The 21,659-nt window shown below is 59.4% G+C and overlaps 1 protein-coding gene across 1 annotated transcript; it reads left to right on the top strand.

Annotated features, from left to right (window-relative positions):
- Nucleotides 1-1,830: 1,830 nt before the first annotated feature.
- LOC119114874 (laminin subunit gamma-1) lies at nt 1,831-17,213 on the top strand (the record flags this gene model as incomplete). The annotated part of the gene is given in 2 exon segments (XM_037238935.1): nt 1,831-1,941; nt 17,107-17,213. Coding segments are annotated over 2 exon segments (216 nt in total), but the record flags the coding sequence as incomplete, so codon positions are not given.
- Between the last annotated feature and the right edge of the window lie 4,446 nt (nt 17,214-21,659).

The raw sequence follows: 21,659 nt of genomic DNA on the forward strand, positions 1-21,659 counted from the left end.
CGCCATTCAAAGTGCATTTCTGACGTGCCATTACTCATGCACAAGTCTCACCGCGCTTGGTAGGTTGAACGGAAATCATGTCTTTACAAATTTGCAATGTTTAACATCGAGCTTCAACGGACGTTGTATGGAAAACGAAACTGCATTAAAACCCCGACAATCCCGCCTGCCACTTTTAGCTGCGGCTGGGCCCCTGTTTCTGAACGGACTGGCTGTCAGGAAGGAATCACAGAGACGATACCAACACATGCTATTCGAGTTTTATATCTAAGCAATGAATGAAGGTGAACAACGGGCGTCACACTTCTCAGCGGGCATGCCGTCAGTCCACTGAAGACGAGCACCAGGCACCAAAATCTCCTGCAAGCACATCGCCGACCCCGACCATCAGAGCCACTTTCGCTCATGTGCGTTGATCCACCGGCGGCCGTTTCCAGTCGATGCAAACCGACCTGAGCGCTGCAGCCGAGGCGCGTCTGCGCGCTGCGTTGCAGCAGCAGCCGACCCTGATCTGCCAGGTCTGTGCCGGCGGCGGCGGCGGCGGCGATCTCGGGCCGCTGGAGGGTCGCCGCCCTGTCACCGGGGCCGCGCGGCGCTGGCGCTGCCGCCGACCGATTCATTGCCCGGCTAGCCAGCGCCCGCCGAATTTATGGCCGAACACGGCGACGAAAATGGTGACAGGCCTTCTGTCCACCGCAGGCTCCGCGGGATTTATTATTGCATCGGATAAGCCGTGGTCCGTCGGCGTGCGCTGGCCGGTTGGAAGCGGCAGCGCTGAGCTCGGTGCTGGTTTCCATCAGCGGCGCCGGGCTGCTGCTCAGTTTGTCGCTTTCTGTCGCGTCTCGCGGCCATCTGTTGAGGTGACGGCCGTGACGTGGCACGTTCGTCACGTGACGGCCGTGACGTGGCACATTCGTCACGAAGGCTTGGGCAGATCAGGCAGCACCACAGCACCACAAAGGTGGCAGGGTCACATGAACGACGGCGGCCGCGCGGCTGTCACGGTTCTGAGCATGGTGAGAGAGACCGGGGGCAGATAGAGAGAGAGAGAGAGAGAGAGAGAGAGGAGAGAGGGAGAGAGAGAGAGGATGAGATAGCGAGAGAGAGGAGAGAGAGAGAGAGAGGAGAGAGGGAGAGAAGAGAGATGAAGAGAGAGAGAGTGAGGAGCGGGAGAGATAGAGAGAGAGAGTAGAGAGAGGAAGAGAGAGAGATGAGTAGAGTGAGAGAGAGAGAGTGGGTTGCGAGAGACGAGAGAGAGAGGATAGAGAGAGAGAGAGAAGAAAGAGACGAGAGATTTTTCGCTCAGAGAGAGAGTCAGAGAGCGTCTCTCTCCGCTAGAGAGCTATGAGAGAGCCTTATCTCTCGAGAAGCTGAAAGAAAAGAGAGAGATGGGAGAATTCTAGAGAGGGGGAAGACGAGGATGGTTAATCCCGAAAGACTGGGACAGGGACGCGGTAAATGAGGGTATGTCAAGCGAGAGATGAGCGATGCCGAGACGACAGGGCTTACGGAACAATAGCAATGATGTGAACATTAGCTGACGATTTAAAATGCGCTGACAGCGAAACACAACCGGAGATCCAGTAAGTGAGAGCTCATCCTGTCCCAGCTGTAAGCCCTACACGCCGGCCCGCAGGCCGCCCGAGCTAACCGGGCCCTGCGCCGTCTCGGCCGGTATCGGCTCACCTGAGCGGCGGCGGCTCGGGCCGGACCGACGCCGGCCGGCGGCGCGGCACCTGGCGGAGCCGGGCGGCCCCAGCGGCCGGCCTCAGTCGCGCCGCGGCCGCCGCGCCGGAGTGAGCAGTGCGCGCCGGGAGGATGTGAGTGCGCTCATGGCTCGCCGCGCCGCCGCCGTGCTCGTGCTCTGCCTGCTGACGGGCGCCGAGTACCTGGACCGTCGTCACGATGACGTGTACCGGCGCTGGCGCGGCCTCCGATACGGTGGGTGGTTAAACTGGTTGGGAACTGTCTGGATTGGCAGTGCATGTCGGCTGTGATTTTTGGTTGGATTCATTGTGCAGTTTCGGTTTGAGTTGCGAGGTGAGATGCGTAAAAAATGTGACATTGGGATGGAGGCAAGTTCGCGTGTCGTTTTCAACTTCCGCTCAGTACCTCTCACTTTCGGAAGATTTGCATTCCTATGCATACTGTGTTCATACGAAGGCATGCATGAAAATTGATGCACATAATTTCCTCGCAACCATGCGATGACAAAACAGCGTAGGAAACAGGCTTGATAGCATCGGCCATTCATACGTGATCTCATTGAAGATCTGAGAGCGATGAATGGTCCGTTACATTTCTGCCCGGTCGAACAGCAGCCAAGCATGAAGCAAAGAGGATTAGTGCCCGTTGCCCCCCCCCCCCCCCCCCGGTCTGTGATGGAGCCAGCCGAGGTGGTAATGAATGGGGTCTTTATCTCCTGCCACGCTGTCGGCGGACAGCGCTGCACTGCCGGTCTGCGACCGCGGCGAGCCGAAGGACGGCCGAGCTGGGCCGCCGGCTGGTGCGGGCCGATCGGCAGGCCGCGGCAGCACCGGCTAATATGGACCGATCGGCGCAGATGGTTGCGCCGCAATAGCCGCCACGCCGACGGCCGGACAGGGCGTCGAGGCAGCGGCGGGAACGGGCCGAGCGGCGTGACGCAGCCTGCTGTAACGCAAGCTGGGGTGGGCCGCCGCGATGGGGCCGTTGTTATGTAAGTTGGGACGGATCGGGGTAGGATGTTGTAGTACACGCTGATACGGATCAGGAGAAAGCGCTGTACAACACTTGGGGTGGACTAAAATAGAATGGCCAATGTATGAAACTGTCAGGTGGTTGGGGATGGTCCAGGAAAAGGCTGTGCAACGCGACCTGGCACGGACTGAGATGGATTGCTGGGATGCAGGCTGGCATTGGTCGGCATATCATACTGTCCAATCTGTGATTGATTCAGATTTTGATGATTCAGATTCAGAATCGATTCTTTTCTGATTCATGAGTCTTGCTGAACGATTGGGATCAGATTGAAATCATGGGTTCGTGTTTCGGAAATTGATTCATTGTCAATTCGTATCCCAGTACAGCGCTTCAGTTCCGATTCGTCTCATTGCGCAGTGTGTGGATCTATTCGCAATCCACTAAGCACATTTTAGATCATTTCGAGCAGATTGAAATATTTGTCAGCCGTGCTGATATGCTACTGATTTACAGCCAAAGTTGAAGAAAATGAGCTTCACTTTCTGAACGAGTTCAGGCCGGCGACAATTCTGCTAATTGGGGGACATTATTTCCGATTTCGACAACAGTTTCCACTGGTATTTAATTAAGAAAATACAAATGAGAAAATTTGCAGTATTTAAAAGCCAATGCCTGGATAACAAAGCCCTTCTTTGTCTGCATAATGGTTTGTCTGGGTTAACTTAGCCATACGTCATACACTCGAAAAATCATAGGTCACAACTTACAAGTAAAAAGCAAAACTCTGAATACCAAGCGACTACCCACTCGACAATTTGCATTATTACTTCACTAAAAGATGAGTCAGATGCAAGCAATCATGATTAGGCACGAAACAAAGCGATGAATGATATTGGTCCCCGAAGCTCCGCCTGAACCTCAGCTGGTTACCTGACAAGTGGTAAATAGCACTGCTCATGATAGGAAGCTGCAATGCACGTGAAGCCGAGTTGAAAGCTAAAGGAAATGGTAGGTCAAGCTTCAGGTGGGCTTCAGGTGTGGTAGGCTTCTGTATGGTAGGACAGCCCTTGGTAATCGAGTACCATTCATGAACATTCAGCTGGCCGGGTCGGATGGAGCATGCTTATCTCCGCCACTCAAATCAAGATAGAAACTAGCTTTTGTGCAAAGTTTTTGTAAGCGCCTAATATTTAAAGGGCGTTTCACATTTATATGTGGTTTTGAACTGAAATAGCGATATGGAAGAATTTTCGGTGCTGCTCATAATCCCGTCGATCTTAGGACCTACGACCTTCTAATTTATTAGCTACACGCCGCGAAAATGGGGAAAAGTATATCGGGGACAGTATTTCAAACACCCTGGCATTCATGACGTCATAAAACGTCATTCAAATCCTACCATTGCATAAGCCATGTGGGGATTTAGGCCAGTAAAAATTTCATTGTCCAGGTGTTCATAGCTGGTGTCTGTGAGCACAATTTCCAGGTACAACGGCCGTTAATTAGCTCTCAACCAATGTTGTGCAAGGTATGATGACGTTTTCAAACCATGACGCGTAGAGGAGCAAGTTGACGATACAGAGAGTTTTGCTGTCTAGAGCAGTCTTTTTTACTTAAAAGCTATGTCAGTAGTTGTAAGTGAACTTGTTTTATCATATCTCAAACTCGCTTTAATATATTCAGATGTGGAGCATTCACTTTAACTGGGACTTAGATAGATATCGGGCCGCGGAGACCTGGGGCTCAGCACGTGATCCTCGAACCGACCTAAGCCCAGCCGCAGGCAGCTCGAGCCGCCGTCCCCCGCAGACAGCTCGAGCTGCCCGTCTTCCTCAAGCAGCACGAGCCGCCCGTTGCCCGCAGGCAGCACGAGCCGCCCGTCTTCCTCAGGCCGCACGAGCCGCCCTTCCCCTGCAGGGGCCGCACGTTCCGCAGGCTGCACGAGCCGCCCGTCCCCTGCAGGCAGCTCGAGCCGCCCGTTCCCCGCAGGCAGCACGAGCCGCTCCCGTTCCCCGCATGGCCAGCTCGAGCCGCCCGTTCCCCGCAGGCAGCCCGAGCCGCCCGTTGCCCGCAGGCCGCCTCGAGCCGCCGTCTCCCGCCCCAAAGGCAGGCACGAGACCGCCCGTCCCCTGCAGGCCAGCTCGAGCCGCACGTTGCCGCAGGCAGCAAGAGCCGCCCGTCCCCTGCAGGGCAGCTCGAAGCAACGCCCGTTGACCCGCAGGCAGCTCGAGCCGCCCGTCTTCCTCAGGCAGCACGAGCCGCCCGTTGCCCGCAAGGCAGCAAGAGCCGCCCGTCCCCCGCAGGCAGCAAGAGCCCGCCCGTTCCCCGCAGGCAGCCAAGAGCCGCCCGTCCCCTGCAGGCAGCACGAGCCGCCCGTTCCCCCGCGGACGAGCGCATCTCCCGGGCGGCGGCGGCCGGCGGACAGCCGGTTTGTACACAAATAGGACGCCGATTTGGGTGAGAGCGAGGCTTTGTTTACGGCGTGTATCAACAGGCGGGAGGCGCGCGTCGCGGCCCGAGCCGGCCCTCGACCGCGGTCCGCGCTTCATTAGCCCGCCGTGCGTCTCTGCGTGGTCGGCGGCCCAGCGGGTCCGATTTGAATACAATGGTCAGGTCGGCGGCCACCGGCGGCCCGCGACGGATCATGTGGCCGGCCGCGGTCCTGCAGAGGTCCTGACACGGTCACCCGATACGCGGCTCACGGCGGGGGATCGGGGTGGACACCGGCAGCGCTGGGGTGGCTGAGACGGGTCTTTGTTTCTCCGCGCGTGCGATTTGTTCAGATGTGGCTTCCGCCATGCGATTTAAGTAAGCATTTCACCTGCGTTATTCTTATTTGTGAATTGATTGCGCATCTATGAACGTCATTACCTGCAAGAGCGCCGCTTGACGATTGAAAAAGATGGCAAAAGACGAATTGGATCGGCCATCTTTGGCTAAACCCCATGCAAACTAACACAATTGCATCCAAAAAAGCAACTATGAAACTGTCAACTCCGTTACCATCGAGATATAATGTACGGTTCTGTCTCCGACTGTTCCTAAACCCAGGACTGTTGTATCGTGCAGCATTCAAACACGCACCCACGCACCCACAAACCGCGATAATCGCTCGTCGTCCACGCGCAGCCCCCCCCCCCCCGCCCCCCCCGCGCCTGGACGACGCACGCGTGGGCGTGCGGGGCCCCCCGCAGACGGCGAGGCCTGGCCAGAGCCGCTCCATGTAGACACACGCGATAGCGGGACTCCAGGCCCTGGTCCGCCCCGGCCAGAGACCCACCAGACAAGCGTCGGCCGCGCGGGGCCGGCGCCGCTGCTGCCATCTGATGTGACGCAAGACTGTGACCGGCGGGGCGACGCCGGCGTTACGGCACTAAAACAGGCACGGATAGGCATCGGGCGTACCTCTGATCCGATGTGGCGCCGCGCCGGCCGCGCTGGAGGCCAATCTCTCGTGACGGGCTCTCGTCCAGCCGAACGCCACACAAGTTATGCATCGCAGAAGCTCACGGGAGGCAATTTACGATTACCTGCCTCTGCGAGCGCATTAGCTCCAAACGCGACGCCAGCGGTCCGTGTTTCGCTCCAGAGCCGCTGGCGCTCCGGCGGGCTGTTCATCAGACACGTGACGCTGGTCTGGACAGTAACGCCGCGTGGTGCGCCGGTATCGCGGCGCGACAAGCCTCGCTCTTCACTGGCGGCGCCGCGAGACTGACGTCCGAAAACAGTCGTGAAGCATGTGCGCCCTCGGCCCCGGGCGCGAGGACAAACAGCGTCGGCGGCGGCGGCGGCCGGGGAGCGCCCATCCCAGGCGGCCCGTTCCCACGGGACGGACCACCGTAACTGTTGAGACGGCGGCGCCGGACCGACAGACCGCTGTCAACCGGGATCGCGCCCGTCACGCCGCCCAAGGCTGCAGAGTCAGCCACCGTGCGATCCGCCCGGGTGGGATGGGCCGCCGACAGCGCGTCACCTCCTGAGCGCGACCTCTGACGTCAGGCGGACTCTGCCCCCGGGCCCGGACGCTACTTCCGCGCGGCGCCGCTGCCCACGCAGTCGCCGCGGCCACTCCACGCCGTATCGCGCCCTCGCTATCTCACCTCCACTCGACGCGCGCCGTCATCACCGGCCCGCCCACTTCCTGTCCGGTACCCACGGCGCATCCCTCCCACCGGTGCCCCTCCCTCCCCACCCACCCTAGCTGCGCCTCGCGGCAGCGCCGGACGCGCGAGACCCCACCCCGCCAGCTCGGGTGCGTGCATGATGCCAGGCCGGGTGCCGGCCAACATGCAGATTACACCCTTCCGTTAACAAGGTGCCGCGCCCGCCGGGCAGCGTGTTTATAGCTGCCGTGATGTATTATGACAGCGCGCCGACCATCCGGACCGTCTCATCCATATCAAGTGAGCGAGCGGGTCGTCGGTAGGTCAGCCCGGGTCCGCGGGGCGCCCTCGGCGGGTCTGGGGCGCCCTCGGCGGGTCTGGGGCGCCTCGACGGGTCAGGGGCGCCCCTGGCTGGTCTAGAGCGTTCCCGAGGGAGCATGAGCCGAGCCTCCGGACGATCCGAGTCGCCCCTGGTCAGTTGAGCTGTGAATCTCCCCGGTATATCCACGGGTAGCCTGTCAATCCCTGAGGAGAGCTGGCAGCATCATGAGATGGGGAGCGGCCTCTAGTCTCACGTGCTCAGGTTCGGATATGTATCGCAGTGGTATGGCCAGAGGTCGCTGGTTTCGTAAAGCCTCTGACTCCAAACGGATGTCAAAATGCGGCTATGGTTAACACCGCGTGTAACAGCAACGAGCATCGTATCATGACATCAATGAGGAGCGATGGATTCCTCCCGCGGGGCATCCACCTCAATGGCTGAAGCGACGACCGGTGTGCCGACATTTGGGGCGAACTGCAACGATGAAGATACCGGTCAGAGAACGACACTAAGCAGAAGGCTCACTTCGCAATGCTGACGTGGAAAAGCGACGTGCGGTTGGGAAACGGCTTTCTCACCTTCAATGTATGGACTCGGATCGTTTGACCCGGGACACTGACAGCCTGCTTGTTGTTTATTGGTGTTTTCGGGCGCGTCTTATTGGTGTTTTCGGGCGCGTTGACTGCAATGGTCATTATGCGCCCAGCTGACAGGCCGTACTTCAGACATCCTCTAGCACGGTTACTCAATCCATTTCTCCATGGTTCCTCATTACCGCGATGATTATCCTCCACGTAACTGTTTGATATTTTGCATTCGGCAAATCACGTGGTTTGAGCCATTTGTACTCTAGGAGGGCAACTCAGGTAGAGACGTCCTCTGCTTAAGCTAGCTCAGGTGTTTCCTGATATCGTCTCAGAGGTGATGCGTACCGTTCACAGGGTCTTGGAGGAGGAGGGCAGGAAGAGCATACGATGTGAAAGAGATGTACGCAAAGGTGCTTTAATGGCATAGAGGAGATGTGTGCAGAAGCATTTTTTGCAGGGAATAATGTTATAAGGGTATCACCAGAGCCATCAACTGATTAAATTATTGTCCACCAAGTCACCTACTTGAAATCCACCCCACAGTGCACCAGTCTGCGTTTGTCACAAATGATATGCACTACTGTTCAATCCATCATAGTAAACAAATTTCCCAGAATACTCTACCATAATATATTATATTTCGTTCCGATTTAGTATACAACTCAGACGTGGCATACGTAGCTTCGACCACTTACATAACATCTGAGATTGTCAGGCCCTGCAAGCCGTTTGCACCCGCATCTTTTTAATCAAAATCAATCCTAATTCGTGTTGCCTGGCCTTTTACGATCACGTTCAGTGGAATGCACGGATTAGTCGTAAATTGATGTGGACACGGCGATGACTATCTAAAGCCTCACTACCGTAGCGTGGGAAGATGATAGCCAATGAAGGATAGGACACGAGCGGTGGCAGAAGGTCATATGCCATGAGTTTTGGTGTGTTTCACCATTCGTAACCACAAATTTATACCTAAATACTAAACATAGGCTGCGAAAGAACTGCTAAGGTGTTGCCGTCACTTTGGACGGCGTTTCTACACGCTGCCCTAGAACGCTTTTTCATTTGAATCTGTGGCGCTGGGTCAATTAGTCCCTCCGCATGGAGCCCGAGCTAATAACGCACCGAGCGACACCGGCCCCGAGCGGCAACGGCCCCGAGTGACACCGGCCCGAGCGACACCGGCCCCGAGCGGCACCGGCCCCGAGCGGCACTGGCCCTGAGCGACACCGGCCCCGAGCGGCACCGGCCCCGAGCGGCAATGGCCCCGAGCGACACCGACCCCGAGCGGACAACGGCCCCGAGCGACACCGGCCCCGAGCGCACCGGCCCCGAGCGCACCGGCCCCGAGCGACACCGGCCCCGAGCGGACACCGGCCCCGAGCGGCATGGCCCCGAGCGAACGGCCCCGAGCGACACCGGCCCCGGCGACACCGGCCCCGAGCGACAACGGCCCCGAGCGACACCGGCCCCGGGCGACACCGGCCCGAGCGACAACGGCCCCGAGCGACACCGGCCCCGGGCGGCATCGGGCGCGGTTGCCAGGCGCGACACCCGCGCCGGGTTCCGAGCGACACCGGCTCCATGTGGCATCGGGCGCGGGTGCCGGGCGCGACACCGGCACCGACCACTCGGGCACCGAGCACGCAGTGCCCCTCCGGCACTAGAGCTGGCGCCGTTCAGTCCCGAACGTCTGGCGCCAGCTGAGAGCGCTGCCGTCTGATTCCCGAAGCCGGCCCATTCAGACGGGCGGCCGGGTCAAGTGGCGGGACGCCCGCCGGGCCAGCGAGCGCCCTCATTGGCGGGCGCACCACCGGGGAGGGGACGACTCGGGAGGTCGGAGCCCGCCAGCGTCCTCCAGACTGTTTGTTAGCTGGTCCAGCCCGGAATAAACACGGAGATAAACGCGACCGCGATCGTTTCTCTGGGCCAGCGCCTTCCAGCTAGTGCGGCTCATCTCAGACAGACCCAGGGGCGCGCTGGCCTCCAGTGGCTGCGTCGTCGGTGGTGCCCAGGTGGTAACGTCAGCACACCGTGAGCCTCGTGCTCTCTGTGGGAAGGGATCGATCAGCAGCGTGTATGACACGCTTCATCGTTCGTGCGGAAGACCGTTCAGCGATGGTAATAAGCCGGCGAATATGCAATCAATCTCTCAACATTCATGCCTTCGCTGATAGATCCCATAAATCTCCTTTCGTTATTCCGTAAACGAATACATCGACCGTGTGAGCTTATACATAGCCTGGCGGAGCCTCATGATAGGAATATTTTCAATGCAGTTCATCACGAATGGGTCGTAAATCAACTTGGCTTTGTTTACATGTCATCGATTCGATAACGGTAGCCATTCGATTCCGAAGATATTCCCTATTTGTATCGTGAATTGTGCATCAAGCACCGCGCGACCACCCCATGGCACGACTCGTGCTTCAGCCCTCGTGCAATAGTGCAGTTCCTACCGCCCGGGTAACTGGTAATTGTCCACCTTCACCCAGACGATGGGATGTCCTCCAAGTTGAGGAGGGAGGGGGGGAGAGCGATAACCCTTTAAAATAATTTGTCTAGCCTGCGTCAACGGAGTTGACGCTGAATTGCCAGGGAGTTGGGAGTTGCCTGCCTGTCTGTCTTCGTCACCTGTGGACAGCGCAGCGAAATCCCACGCAGTTCGCTGCAAAGCGCGCCCGGCCATGGCCGTGACTTGAGCCGGCTAAAGCGGGCGCGGCTGCCGAAGACTAAAAGCAAGGACGGGAGACGGTTTTATCTGGTGACGGTTTTATCTGGTTGTAGCCTATCAAAACCTCAGCGATTTTGCGAGCAACGATAGAGCCTTCAAGATGCGGGTCAACAAGAGCAGTGTCACTCAGCAACAAGGTCAACAAGGGCAGTTTTACTTTTAGCCGGACTGAATGAATGTGCGTTGGTTGCTGCTTATGTGTGCTACGTGCATGACGTGACCCAGTCACCGAAACCGAAGACGCATCGATGAAAAGCGACGCCTTTGTGCAGAGGCGTAGTTTCGCAAAATTAGTTGGTGTGTGCGTAGAAAGAGCGGGGGGGGGGGGGGGCGCTAAGCAGTGAAAAAATGACAAAACCGAATCGTAAAATACGCCAGCAATCGTTTTTTCACAGATTTAGCCCACTTTCTTCTCAAAGTCTGTGGATGGGGAGTGAATCCCCCAACTGAGTCGGAAAGCGTATACCTGCTGCTGTGGACTCCTTGCCAACCCACAAAGCTGAGCCCCACCAAACGTTTTGCCCCGCTCGCCACGGCGCGGCAGTGGCTGGCTGAAGCTGCTGGAGGCACAGCCTGCAGACGCATCCTGCGAGTTTGGCCGGCGCTTGACAGGCTGATGGCCTGCCGGACAGATTCACATCGCGCCATCCGCCCTGTCGATGATTGCGGCCTTTCCCATCGCGGTGCGATCCGTCATGTCGCCCGGGCTCGCCGGTCATCTACCGTGGCACCTGCTGCAGAACCTCTGGCACCTGTCACAGGAGACCTGGCTCTCGTCGTAGAAGACCCGTCAGCTGTCACAGGAGACCCGGTACTTGTCACGGGAGACTCGTCACCCATCACAAGACTCTCGGCACCTGTCACGGGAGACCTGGCCCTCGTCGCAGGAGATCCGGCACCTGTCACAGGAGACCCGGCACTCGTCGCAGCAGACCCATCACCCGTCACAGGAGACCCATCGCCCTTGGGAAGAAACCCGTCACCTGTCACAGGAGACCCGGCACGTGTCACAGGAGACCCGCCACCCGCCACCAGATTATCGGCACCCGTCACAGGAAGCACCGCATCTGTCACAGGAGACCCGGCACCCGTCACAAGTTGTCGAAAATTGCCACCTAATTATTGATCACTGCCGCAGAACACTTATTACCTGCGCAGGATCCTCGCCACCTGTGACAAGATCTTCGTCATCTTTTGCAGGGTCCTCGCTTCCTGTCAGAAAACCCGCATATACTTTTGCATGGCCAGTAGCAACAGGACCATCGCCTGTCGTAGGACCAGTGCCAGCGGCGACCATCATCCGTCCCACAATGACAAACCCACTCACCTCTGGCAGCTGCACACGTCAATAAGTATTCCTACGCTCAAAATGACCGCGCTGACTCGTCACAGAAGCAAAGCCGTCCTCGCCATACAGATGACCACGTCAACCACGCAGCTGGTCATGTCATTGTCACATGGATGGCCGTACCCGTTCTGCTATGCAACTGGCTACCTGGTGACGTCACCTGCCATTTGTCACACGGGCATGGCTGTGCTTGTCATAAAGCTGGTGGCTCACCGGTCACGCAGACTGGCTGTGCCGTCATGTAGCCGGCCGCATCACCCATGCCATGGGTTAGCTGCGCCCGCCCCGCAGCTGGCCGCGTGACCTGTGCCGTGGGAGCAGGCATGCCTGTCACATCCCTGCCGCTGGCTGCGGCGTGACTTGTGCGGTGGGAGCAGGTGTGCCTGTCACATCCCTGCCGCTGGCTGCGGCGTGACCTGTGCCGCGGGAGCAGGTGTGCCTGTCACATCCCCGCCCCTGGCTGCGGCGCGATCTGTGCCGCGGTAGCAGGTGTACCCGTCACAACGCTGCTACTGGCTGCCGCGTGACCTGTGCGGTGGGAGCAGGCATGCCTGTTACATCCCTGCCGCTGGCTGCGGCGCGATCTGTGCCGTGGTAGCAGGTGTGCCTGTCACATCCTGCTCCTGGCTGCCGCGTGACCTGTGTCGTGGGAGCAGGCATGCCTGTCACATCCCTGCCCCTGGCTGCGGCTGTCCGACAGTCCAGACGGCAACACGCTGCCCGGGACCGGCCGTCGTCCCGCCGTCAGAGCATTACCGAGCGGCCGGGCCATATTTGGGGCCGGCCGTGGATTCGTGATCGCGGCCGGCGCCGCCACCGGCCCGACCCCGGCTCTGGGGCGTCACGGCGACATCGCCGCTGCCAGAGACAGCGGCGACCGGCCGGCCCGGGAAGACGGACGGCCGCCGCCGATGGTTTGTTGTTACGGGCGAATGAGGAGCGCGCGCACGTGGCGGCCGAATTTGTGGGAGGACGAGGATATTCAGTGAGATGGCGGTGGTGGGAACAACGTGAATGGCGCTCGGGAGTGGCGGAAGGTTTGGGCGCTGCTCGAAGCGCGCGACACGGACGCATTCAGTGGTGAACGCAGGGTAACGCGCGTGGGAGACGTGACGCGGACTCCACATGTGACTACGGAGACAAACGATTGGCTATGATCTTGACAAAGGCTGACTAGTGATGGTGCCGGATAGAGATGATGCATAACATGGATTCCTACAGACGCCGCTGGGAGAGATCAGCATACATCAAGCATACGATTGTATTAGGATCAGGACAACACCGATGACTGACGGCACTGGATACCGACCAGACGTGAGACAGGTGACTGATGGCCACAAGCACAGCTGGCGAAATAAGTGTGACGGTGCAGACGGCTCCAGCGAATATACCACGGATGCAAACGACGGACTGCAGACAGGTGGACTGCTTTAAAGAAGCAATCAAAGTCTGGCCCGTCGGCCCGATAGGTGTTCTCGTGATGTTTTCGGTGGGATGTGCTGGCGTCCTGTCGGGTGCAGGGGTGTGCCTGATTCGATACAGACACGGGAATTGCGGGTGATGGATGTACTGCTCGACCGGGAGCCGTGGTCAGCTTCATCAGCGCTGTGTCTGCCTAGCTGACGGCGGTGCCCACTGTGCCTGCCTAGATGACGCCGGCGGTGTCCGCTGTGTCTGCCTAGCTGACAGCGGTGCCCACTGTGCCTGCCTAGATGACGCCGGCGGTGCCCGCCGTGTCTGCCTAGCTGACGGCGGTGCCCACTGTGCCTGCCTAGATGACGCCGGCGGAGCCCGCCGTGTCTGCCTAGCTGACGGCGGTGCCCACTGTGCCTGCCTAGATGACGCCAGCGGTGCCCGATACTTATGAACTGCCGACCGACCGGCGCCGAAACACGACTGCTGCCGTCTGTCAGCTGACCTTTCCATGTCGGTCGCACCAAACAATGCTTGTGTTCTGAGACTGATTATACACAGTAGCTGGACCTCGGCGGCAGATGCTCCTCCTAGCGTCTGGTCCTTACAGCGGCTTGTCCTACCTGAGGCGGTCCTACAGAGAGCTGCTGCTGCAGAGCCTCCGTCGCAACAGGAGCAGGAGATCGCGTCGCCCTGCAGGTAGCCTGATCGGTATGGGACGGATCGGATCCTATCGGATCCGATCGGATCCGATCGGCCGGCGCGCGCGGCCGGAACTCTATCCGGCTGGTCTCCGCAGCGCTGGCGCGTGCGGCTTCGCGAGTCTCGGCCGCGCGTGTCCGGCTGTTTGACGGGTTGTGAGGCGCGTGCGTTGCGCGGAGGCGGCCGCGAGCGGCGGGATGGTATGCCGCCTGGACTTGCAGGGACCGCTGTCGGACGCCGCCCGAGCGCACGCGCTCGAGGTCGCACGCCATATGGAACCACAGGTCGCTGCTGTAAACCATCTGGGCCCGCAGCCCGCTGCCTGACGCTGTCGGCGGCATCAAGTGAACGGCTGGACTCTGCACTCCGTCCGAGGAACGGAAGCCGATCAGTGTGCTGTCGTCCGTTATGGGCGTGGGGCGGCGGCATACTGTGCAGCGGGTGCAGGAGAGCTGCCGCCGCGCGCCGAGCGGTTTGGCTCAGATGTCGCACTTTACCAGCTGGTGTAGGACATAGCCGCCCGTCACAGATTTTTGCCGGGCTATGATCTCTGATTATTTCGGTGCTGCACTAGGAAATACCAAACCCTCCACTCTGTTTGTGCGAAGTTCTTTATGCTAATTGGAGGCAAATGAATGATCAGTGACGGGCCTCCGCGTTCTTGGTAAGGATCGAACACTGCATGCCACCTCAGCTTGGTGCAAGAACAAACAAAAATGTTTAGCTCGAGAAGTTCAGTCATTAGCTTGCCTTTGGTCCGGCTAACGATCAGTCTGGCACTGACTCTGTTGTCCGCCAGAACAACATGAAGCTGTTTTCTCTGCGGCTGATCTCCCTGCCTTTTGTATCAGCCTGGGACGGTGAGTTCTGTGATCCGGCGCTGGCACTCAGACACAGCTGGCGTGGTCAGGCGCTGGCACTCAGACACAGTTGGCGTGGTCAGGTGCTGGCTCTCAGACACAGCTGATGTGGTCAGTCGCTGGCACTCAGACACAGGTGATGTGGTCAGGTGCTGGCACTCAGACGCACTGATGTCGGTCAGGCGCTGGCACTCACAGGGGGGCAGGCGCTGGTACCCACTTCACAGACCGTGTGTGTCAGGCGCTGGTACTCAGACACAGCGTGGCGCTGGTCAAGAGCTGGCTCAGCCTGCTACGCGGTCAGGCCTGGACCACAGCTGGCGTGGTCAGGTGGCACTCAGACACAGTGCGTGGTCGGTGGCACTCAGACACAGTGATGTGGCGCCTGACAGGTGTGTGGTCAGGTGCTGGCACTCAGACGCAGCTGATGCGGTCAGGCGCTGGCACTCACAGCTGGTGTGGGCAGGCGCTGGTACTCAGACACAGCTGGCGTGGTCAGACGCTGGCACTCAGACACAGTTGGCGTGGTCAGGTGTTGGCACTCAGACACAGCTGATGTGGTCAGGCGCTGGCACTCAGACACAGGTGATGTGGTCAGGTGCTGGCACCCAGACGCAGCTGATGCGGTCAGGCGCTGGCACTCACAGCTGGTGTGGGCAGGCGCTGGTACTCAGACACAGCTGGCGTGGTCGGATGCTGACACTCAGGTATAGCTGGCGTGGTCAGGTGCTGGCACTCAAATACGGCTGATGTGATCAGGCGCTGGCACTCAGGTACAGGTGGCGTGGTCAGGTGCTGGCACTCAGACACGGCTGGCGTGGTCAGGCGCTGGCACTCAGACACAGCTAGTGTAGTCAGGCGCTGGTACTCAGACACAGCTGGTGTGGTCAGGCGCTGACACTCAGTCACTGCTGGCGTGGTCAGGTGCTGGCACTCAGACACAGCTGGCGTGGTCAGGCGCTGGCACTCAGACACAGCTGGCATGGTCAGGCGCTGGCACTCAGACACATCTGATGTGGTCAGGCGCTGGCTCTCAGACGCAGCTGATGCGATCAGGCGCTGGCACTCACAGCTGGTGTGGGCAGGCACTGGCACTCAGACACAGCTGGTGTGGTCAGGCGCTTGTACTCGGACACAGCTGGAATCCAATCCAGGTCTGTAATGCGCGGAACCCTGTCACCTGTCCGCAAACGAAAAGGTAGGAGCGCTGGCCGCGAGTGTCGCGTGTCAGAGTCCTTCGCGGACCCATCAACAGGTGGCGTTTGATGTGCCGACGCGCGCTGTCAAACCACAGTGACTCGGCGCGGCGCTGTTCATCCAGGCGCTAAGATCACATTTCCAGGTGCTAATGGGCCGTCCTGGATAAGCCTGTGTCTCAGAGGTTGAGAGCGGGGGCGGGGTAGGACTGAAAAACCTGTTACGCCGTTTCACGGTGCGGCGGCGGTAAAATGCTCGTCAATTACCGCCACGTAATGGGCAGAACCGGAAACTCAATAAAAAGGCGGCCGTCGCCTTTTTCCAGTCATGGACATCTTTTGACAACTACACAAGATGAGCCGTCGTTATTTTCATCTGTCTGGGTCGTCTCCGTGTACCTGGCACGGGCCTTTTCAGAGCCGGGTGTCGTGACGTCCGGTGACCGGTCCGACCCGTTCGCTGCCCTGATGGTCGGGCCACGTCCCTGGCGGAGCCCGAGCCATGAGCAGCCGCACCCCTCAGTCAGGCGGCACCTGTTCACGTCTTTTAACCTGGCCTGCCGCCGCTTTCCGGCAGGAGATTGGGGTTCTGCTTTAGGAGTTGCTTGAAGACTGCCTGCGTTCGAATGCTTGGAACAGCGCTTGCTAGAGCGTTTTGTGGCGTTTTGGGCCTTCGTGGCATTTTATGCTCAATCTATCGATTTGTTCTGGCAACTACGGATTATCGTCACAGGCTGTCTCTGACCACCACCACCTGTCCCTGGCACTTGTGCCTGTGTACGATCTATCTCGTTCCACACTCTACCCTGACCAGCTCAGTCTCCTGAGGTCCAACTCATTCATAGATTTTTAAAAACGTTGGAATTAGCTTCGAACATGAAAACACGAAAACTTTCTCGAGAACATAAGTTCTCTCATGAACTCTCTCTCTCTCTCCTCCTCCTCTCTCCTCTCTCTCTCTCTCTCTCTCTCTCTCTCTCTCTCTCTCTCTCTCTCTCTCTCTCTCTCTCTCTCTCTCTCTCTCTCTCTCTCTCTCTCTCTCTCTCTCTCTCTCTCTCTCTCCTCTCTCTCTCTCTCTCTCTCTCTCTCTCTCTCTCCTCTCTCCGCCCGTGTCTGCTTCTGCGCCACATCTCTGTACGCCCCGACCCTTCCGCCGCAGGCTGCCGATGTGACCCGGCCGGCTCGGTCAGCACCAGCTGCGACATCCGGACTGGACAGTGCACGTGCCACCCGTACGTGACCGGCGACTCCTGCGACCGCTGCCAGGTGAGGACGCGCACTTACTCTACCTTAATAGCCAGCTGATTGGCCCGCAAGACTGAATGTAATCCTCAGGCCGCAGATCCCGCGTGTTGCAGCCGCCCACTTCGAAGCCCGAGAGCGTACAGCACCACGATCGGCTACACCCTCCGGGTGTAGGTTCACTTGTCTCTGGTTAGGGCCTGGGTTATATATCGGGAACAGACCTTCACAGGTGTACCCTATTGCGACAAGACCTTACAGGCGCAAAACGATCCCATCTGTAGGTGCGCTCTATAACGCAGGTAGTCTAAGGTTAGATTATTAACAGTTGGACGGGTTTCCTGCATGCGTTACGTGAATAAGCGAATCTACTTGCGGGTATGCCGCGGGCAAAATCACAAATAAAGAATGGCATGATGATGGGAATGTCTCTGCATGGTCATGTGTTTTACTTTGAATGTTTTCATTCCGCTTCCTGACAGAGCTGCACAATATATATATATATATATATATATATATATATATATATATATATATATATATACAAACACACACACGCGCGCACACACACGCACACACACACGCACACACACGCGCGCGCGCACACATGCATACACGCACGCATATATATATATATATATATATATATATATATATATATATATATATATATATATATAGTGCGTGCATGCGTGCGTGCGTGCGTGCGTGCGTGCGTGCGTGCGTGCGTGCGTGTGCCATATACTACACAGACTCACTTTTTGCTCATCAGCAAACTCTCTCAACACTTTCCGCAAGGTGAGCTCGCACATTAGCGACCCGCCACCTGCTCGCTATCTAGCTCACACATCTTCAAGTTTCCTGAAGATGGCTTGCAGGGATAGACTACTTTAGTTATGGGAGGTACGCTTATTCGTTGTCAAGAGAAATCAGGAAAAATCTTCAGCGGGAGGCCGAGGCCCAAGTTACGTGGCCAGACGTCGGCCGCTGTCTTGCAATTTCTCCCGACGAGCTGCACAAACGTATGTGCTTGGCGCCTTGTGAAGCCGCTGTCGGGCCCTCGCCTGCGGCCGCTGCAGGCGGACCGGTGTTGGGTGGGAACAGACCGGACCCGTCGGCGGCAGGTGTGCGCAGCCGCGCCGGTGACGAGAGGGACCACCGCGGCCCGGACCGGTCTCTCGCATATCTGCCGCCGGGACAGGCGCGTGCCGTGCGCGGAGACGGCCGCCTGTCAGCGACGCGCGGGCAGGGGCTGCGATACGGCATCTGCCACGGCCGGCCGCTACACCACATCTGCCACGGCTGGTCGCTGCATCACATCTGACACGGCCAGCCGCTGCACAACATCTGCCACGGCCGGTCGCTGCATCACATCTGCCACGGCCGGCCGCTGCATCACATCTGCCACGGCTGGCCGCTGCATCACATCTGCCACGGCCGGCCGCTGCATCACATCTGCCACGGCCGGCCGTTACACCACATCTGCCACGGCTGGTCGCTGCATCACATCTGACACGGCCAGCCGCTGCACAACATCTGCCACGGCCGGTCGCTGCATCACATCTGCCACGGCCGGCCGCTGCATCACATCTGCCACGGCCAGCCGCTGCATCACGTCTGCCACGGCCGGCCGCTGCACCACATCTGCCACGGCTGGCCGCTGCATCACATCTGCCACGGCCGGCCGCTACACCACATCTGCCACGGCCGGTCGCTGCATCACATCTGTCGCGGCTGGCCGCTGCATCACATCTGCCACGGCCGGCCGCTGCATCACATCTGCCACGGCTGGCCGCTGCATCACATCTGCCACGGCTGGCCGCTGCATCACATCTGCCACGGCTGGCCGCTGCATCACATCTGTCACGGCTGGCCGCTGCATCACATCTGCCACGGCCGGTCGCTGCATCACCGCCGCCGTCCCGCCGCTACACCACATCCGCCCCGGCCGGCCTCTACATGACATCTGCCACGGCCGGCCGCTGCACCACATCTGCCACGGCCGGCCGCTACACCACATCTGCCACGGCCGGCCTGCATCATCTGCACGGCTGCCGCGCATCACATCTGCCACGGCTGGCCGCTGCATCACATCTGCCACGGCCGGCCGCTACACCACATCTGCCACGGCCGGCCGCTGCACCACATCTGCCACGGCCGGCCGCTACACCACATCTGCCACGGCCGGCCGCTGCACTACACCGCTGCCGTCCCCTCGCTGCCACCGTCCCGACTCCGACTCCGGCTCTGGCTCTGGTTCTGGGTCCGAGTCCGTCCCTGGCCCTGGCTCGGGAAATCGTCACGGCTCCGGCTTCGGCACCTGCTCCTGGCTCTGGTTTTGACTCCGGCTTTGGCCCTTCCTCGAGCTCGGCTCCGGTTTCGGTTCTGACTAAGGCTCCGGCTCTTTGGTTCCGGTTCAACTGCGACTAGACTCCGACTGTGACTCGGACCCCGGCTCCGACTCTCGCCCCGGTTCCGGTCTTCGCCCTCGGTCCATCACCATGGACCTGCTGCTGCTGCTGCTGCTGCCTGTCGCACCGTCCTCATCTGAGGGTACAGTTTGGGACAGCTCCAGGTTTGGTTCCGGTCCTAACTCAGGCTTTGCTTCTGATCTAACTCCGTCGGCCTGACGACAGGAGCAGTCTCAATGTCACTGCCGTTGCAGGTTTGGCCAACTGGTCCAGCCCAGTCTGCGGATGCCGGCCAGCACCACTGAGGTGCGGTGCCGTCTGGGATGGCAGTGCGGCCCTGCCATACCGGTGCCAGCTTCGCAGTTCGGTCCTGTCCCATTGGCACCGGCTCGGTGGTCCGGCCCAGTCCTGCAGACGCCGGTCCGGTGGTCCGGCCCTGCCCCACCGGCGCCGGCTCGGTGGTCCGGTCCTGCTCTACCTACGTCGGTTGGGTGGTCCAGTTCACCCCTGCAGGCGCCGCTTCGGTGGTCCGGCCCTGCCCTACAGGCGCCGGCTCGGTGGCCCGGTCCCGCCCCACCGGCGCCGGCTCGGTGGTCTGCCCCTGCCCTACAGGCGCCGGCTCGGTGGTCCGGTCCCGCCCCATCGGCGCCGGATGGGTGGCCCGGTCCAGCCCCACAGGCGCCGGGTCGGTGGTCTGGCCCTGCCCTACAGGCGCCGGCTCGGTGGCCCGTCCCGCCCCACCGGCGCCGGCTCTGTGCCCCAGCTCCCACACCACCCGGCTGTCGCCAGACGGTCTATATGTGCCCTGATGTCCGGCTCAGCCAGATGTCCGCCAGACGGTCTATATGTGCCCTGATGTCCGGCTCAGCCGCCCGCCAGACGGTCTATATGTGCCCTGTGCCCTGTGACGGTCTATATGTGCCCTGATGTCCGGCTCAGCCGCCCGCCAGTCATCCTTGGTGGCGTTTAGGCTAAGCCCGAGCCAAGCCGGCTTGCTCCTTCCAAGCCCTCCTCCCACATGCATCGCAGCGTCTTCCGTAAGCGGCCGGCGGGCTCCCCGCCGCCCTTTGCTCTGGATGCCGCAGCGGTGGGAGGATGTCGATATGTATTATTTTGTGATGGCGCTTATCCTCCATGTCGGTTGGAGTCCCCCAATGTTGTTTTGGCCTCCATCGTTTTGATAGACTATGAAAAAGACTAGAAACGCTAAACCTTACAAAAGTATACTTTTTGGACGCTTTTGGATGACCACGACTGCTGTGTTGATGAAGTCAAGGACTACGTGGTAGATAACATATTTTTTAACTTGTTGTTTTCAAACAAGTCAGCCAATTCCGTCGGAGACTATACATTTGGGATGAAAGCTAGGTTGCCGAGCTTGCGTTTCGGCCCCTCCACTAATGTTCAACGCTCCGTCAGCAGTAACAACCGCCGGACGCCGAAGCTCATGCGTTAGCGCGTTCGCCCCGTTAAGTGGGCCGGAATGCGCAGTATCGACGCGCTGAGTTTGTGCATCTGGGTCGATCTGTTTATAGAGCCGGTGGCCGCGTCGGTTGCTGTAGCCACCTGCCAGCCTGCGAGGCGGCAGCGCTAAGCGGCGCTGACAGGCCGCCTGGCGCGCCGCCATGTTCCAGCACGGTCGGCGCCCTGACCCGGCGCCGTGACGCGGCGTCCGCCGCTGCCCTCTCAGCTGACCTCAGCGCTGGCGATCAGCGGCGCCTCGCGGCGCCGGCGCGCGCCGGCCGTATTGGCGCCGTGGCACCTGCCGTTGCATGAGGCGCGCTCGGGTTGAGATTGCCGCGGATTGGAGGCTGCGGCCACGGCGTGACGCGCGAGAAAACGGTCGAGGTCCGAGCTTCAGACGGTTCAGATGGGATTGCTGTCCATGTTTGTCCTGTTTGTCTTTCGAAGGTGTCAGACATTGCATATCTGCCCATTATTCAGCCAGGTTCTGAGTCCCGCTGAGTCTATCACAAAGATCCAGTGCATAAGCTGCAGTGCACGAAAGAATGCTGAAGACGGAGGCGTAACATAGGGCGATCGGCCTGTCATGACGTAG

This window comes from Pollicipes pollicipes, unplaced genomic scaffold, assembly GCF_011947565.3.
Source record: "Pollicipes pollicipes isolate AB1234 unplaced genomic scaffold, Ppol_2.1 Scaffold_3087;HRSCAF=3621_pilon_pilon_pilon, whole genome shotgun sequence".
In the NCBI taxonomy this organism is placed as follows: domain Eukaryota; kingdom Metazoa; phylum Arthropoda; class Thecostraca; order Pollicipedomorpha; family Pollicipedidae; genus Pollicipes; species Pollicipes pollicipes.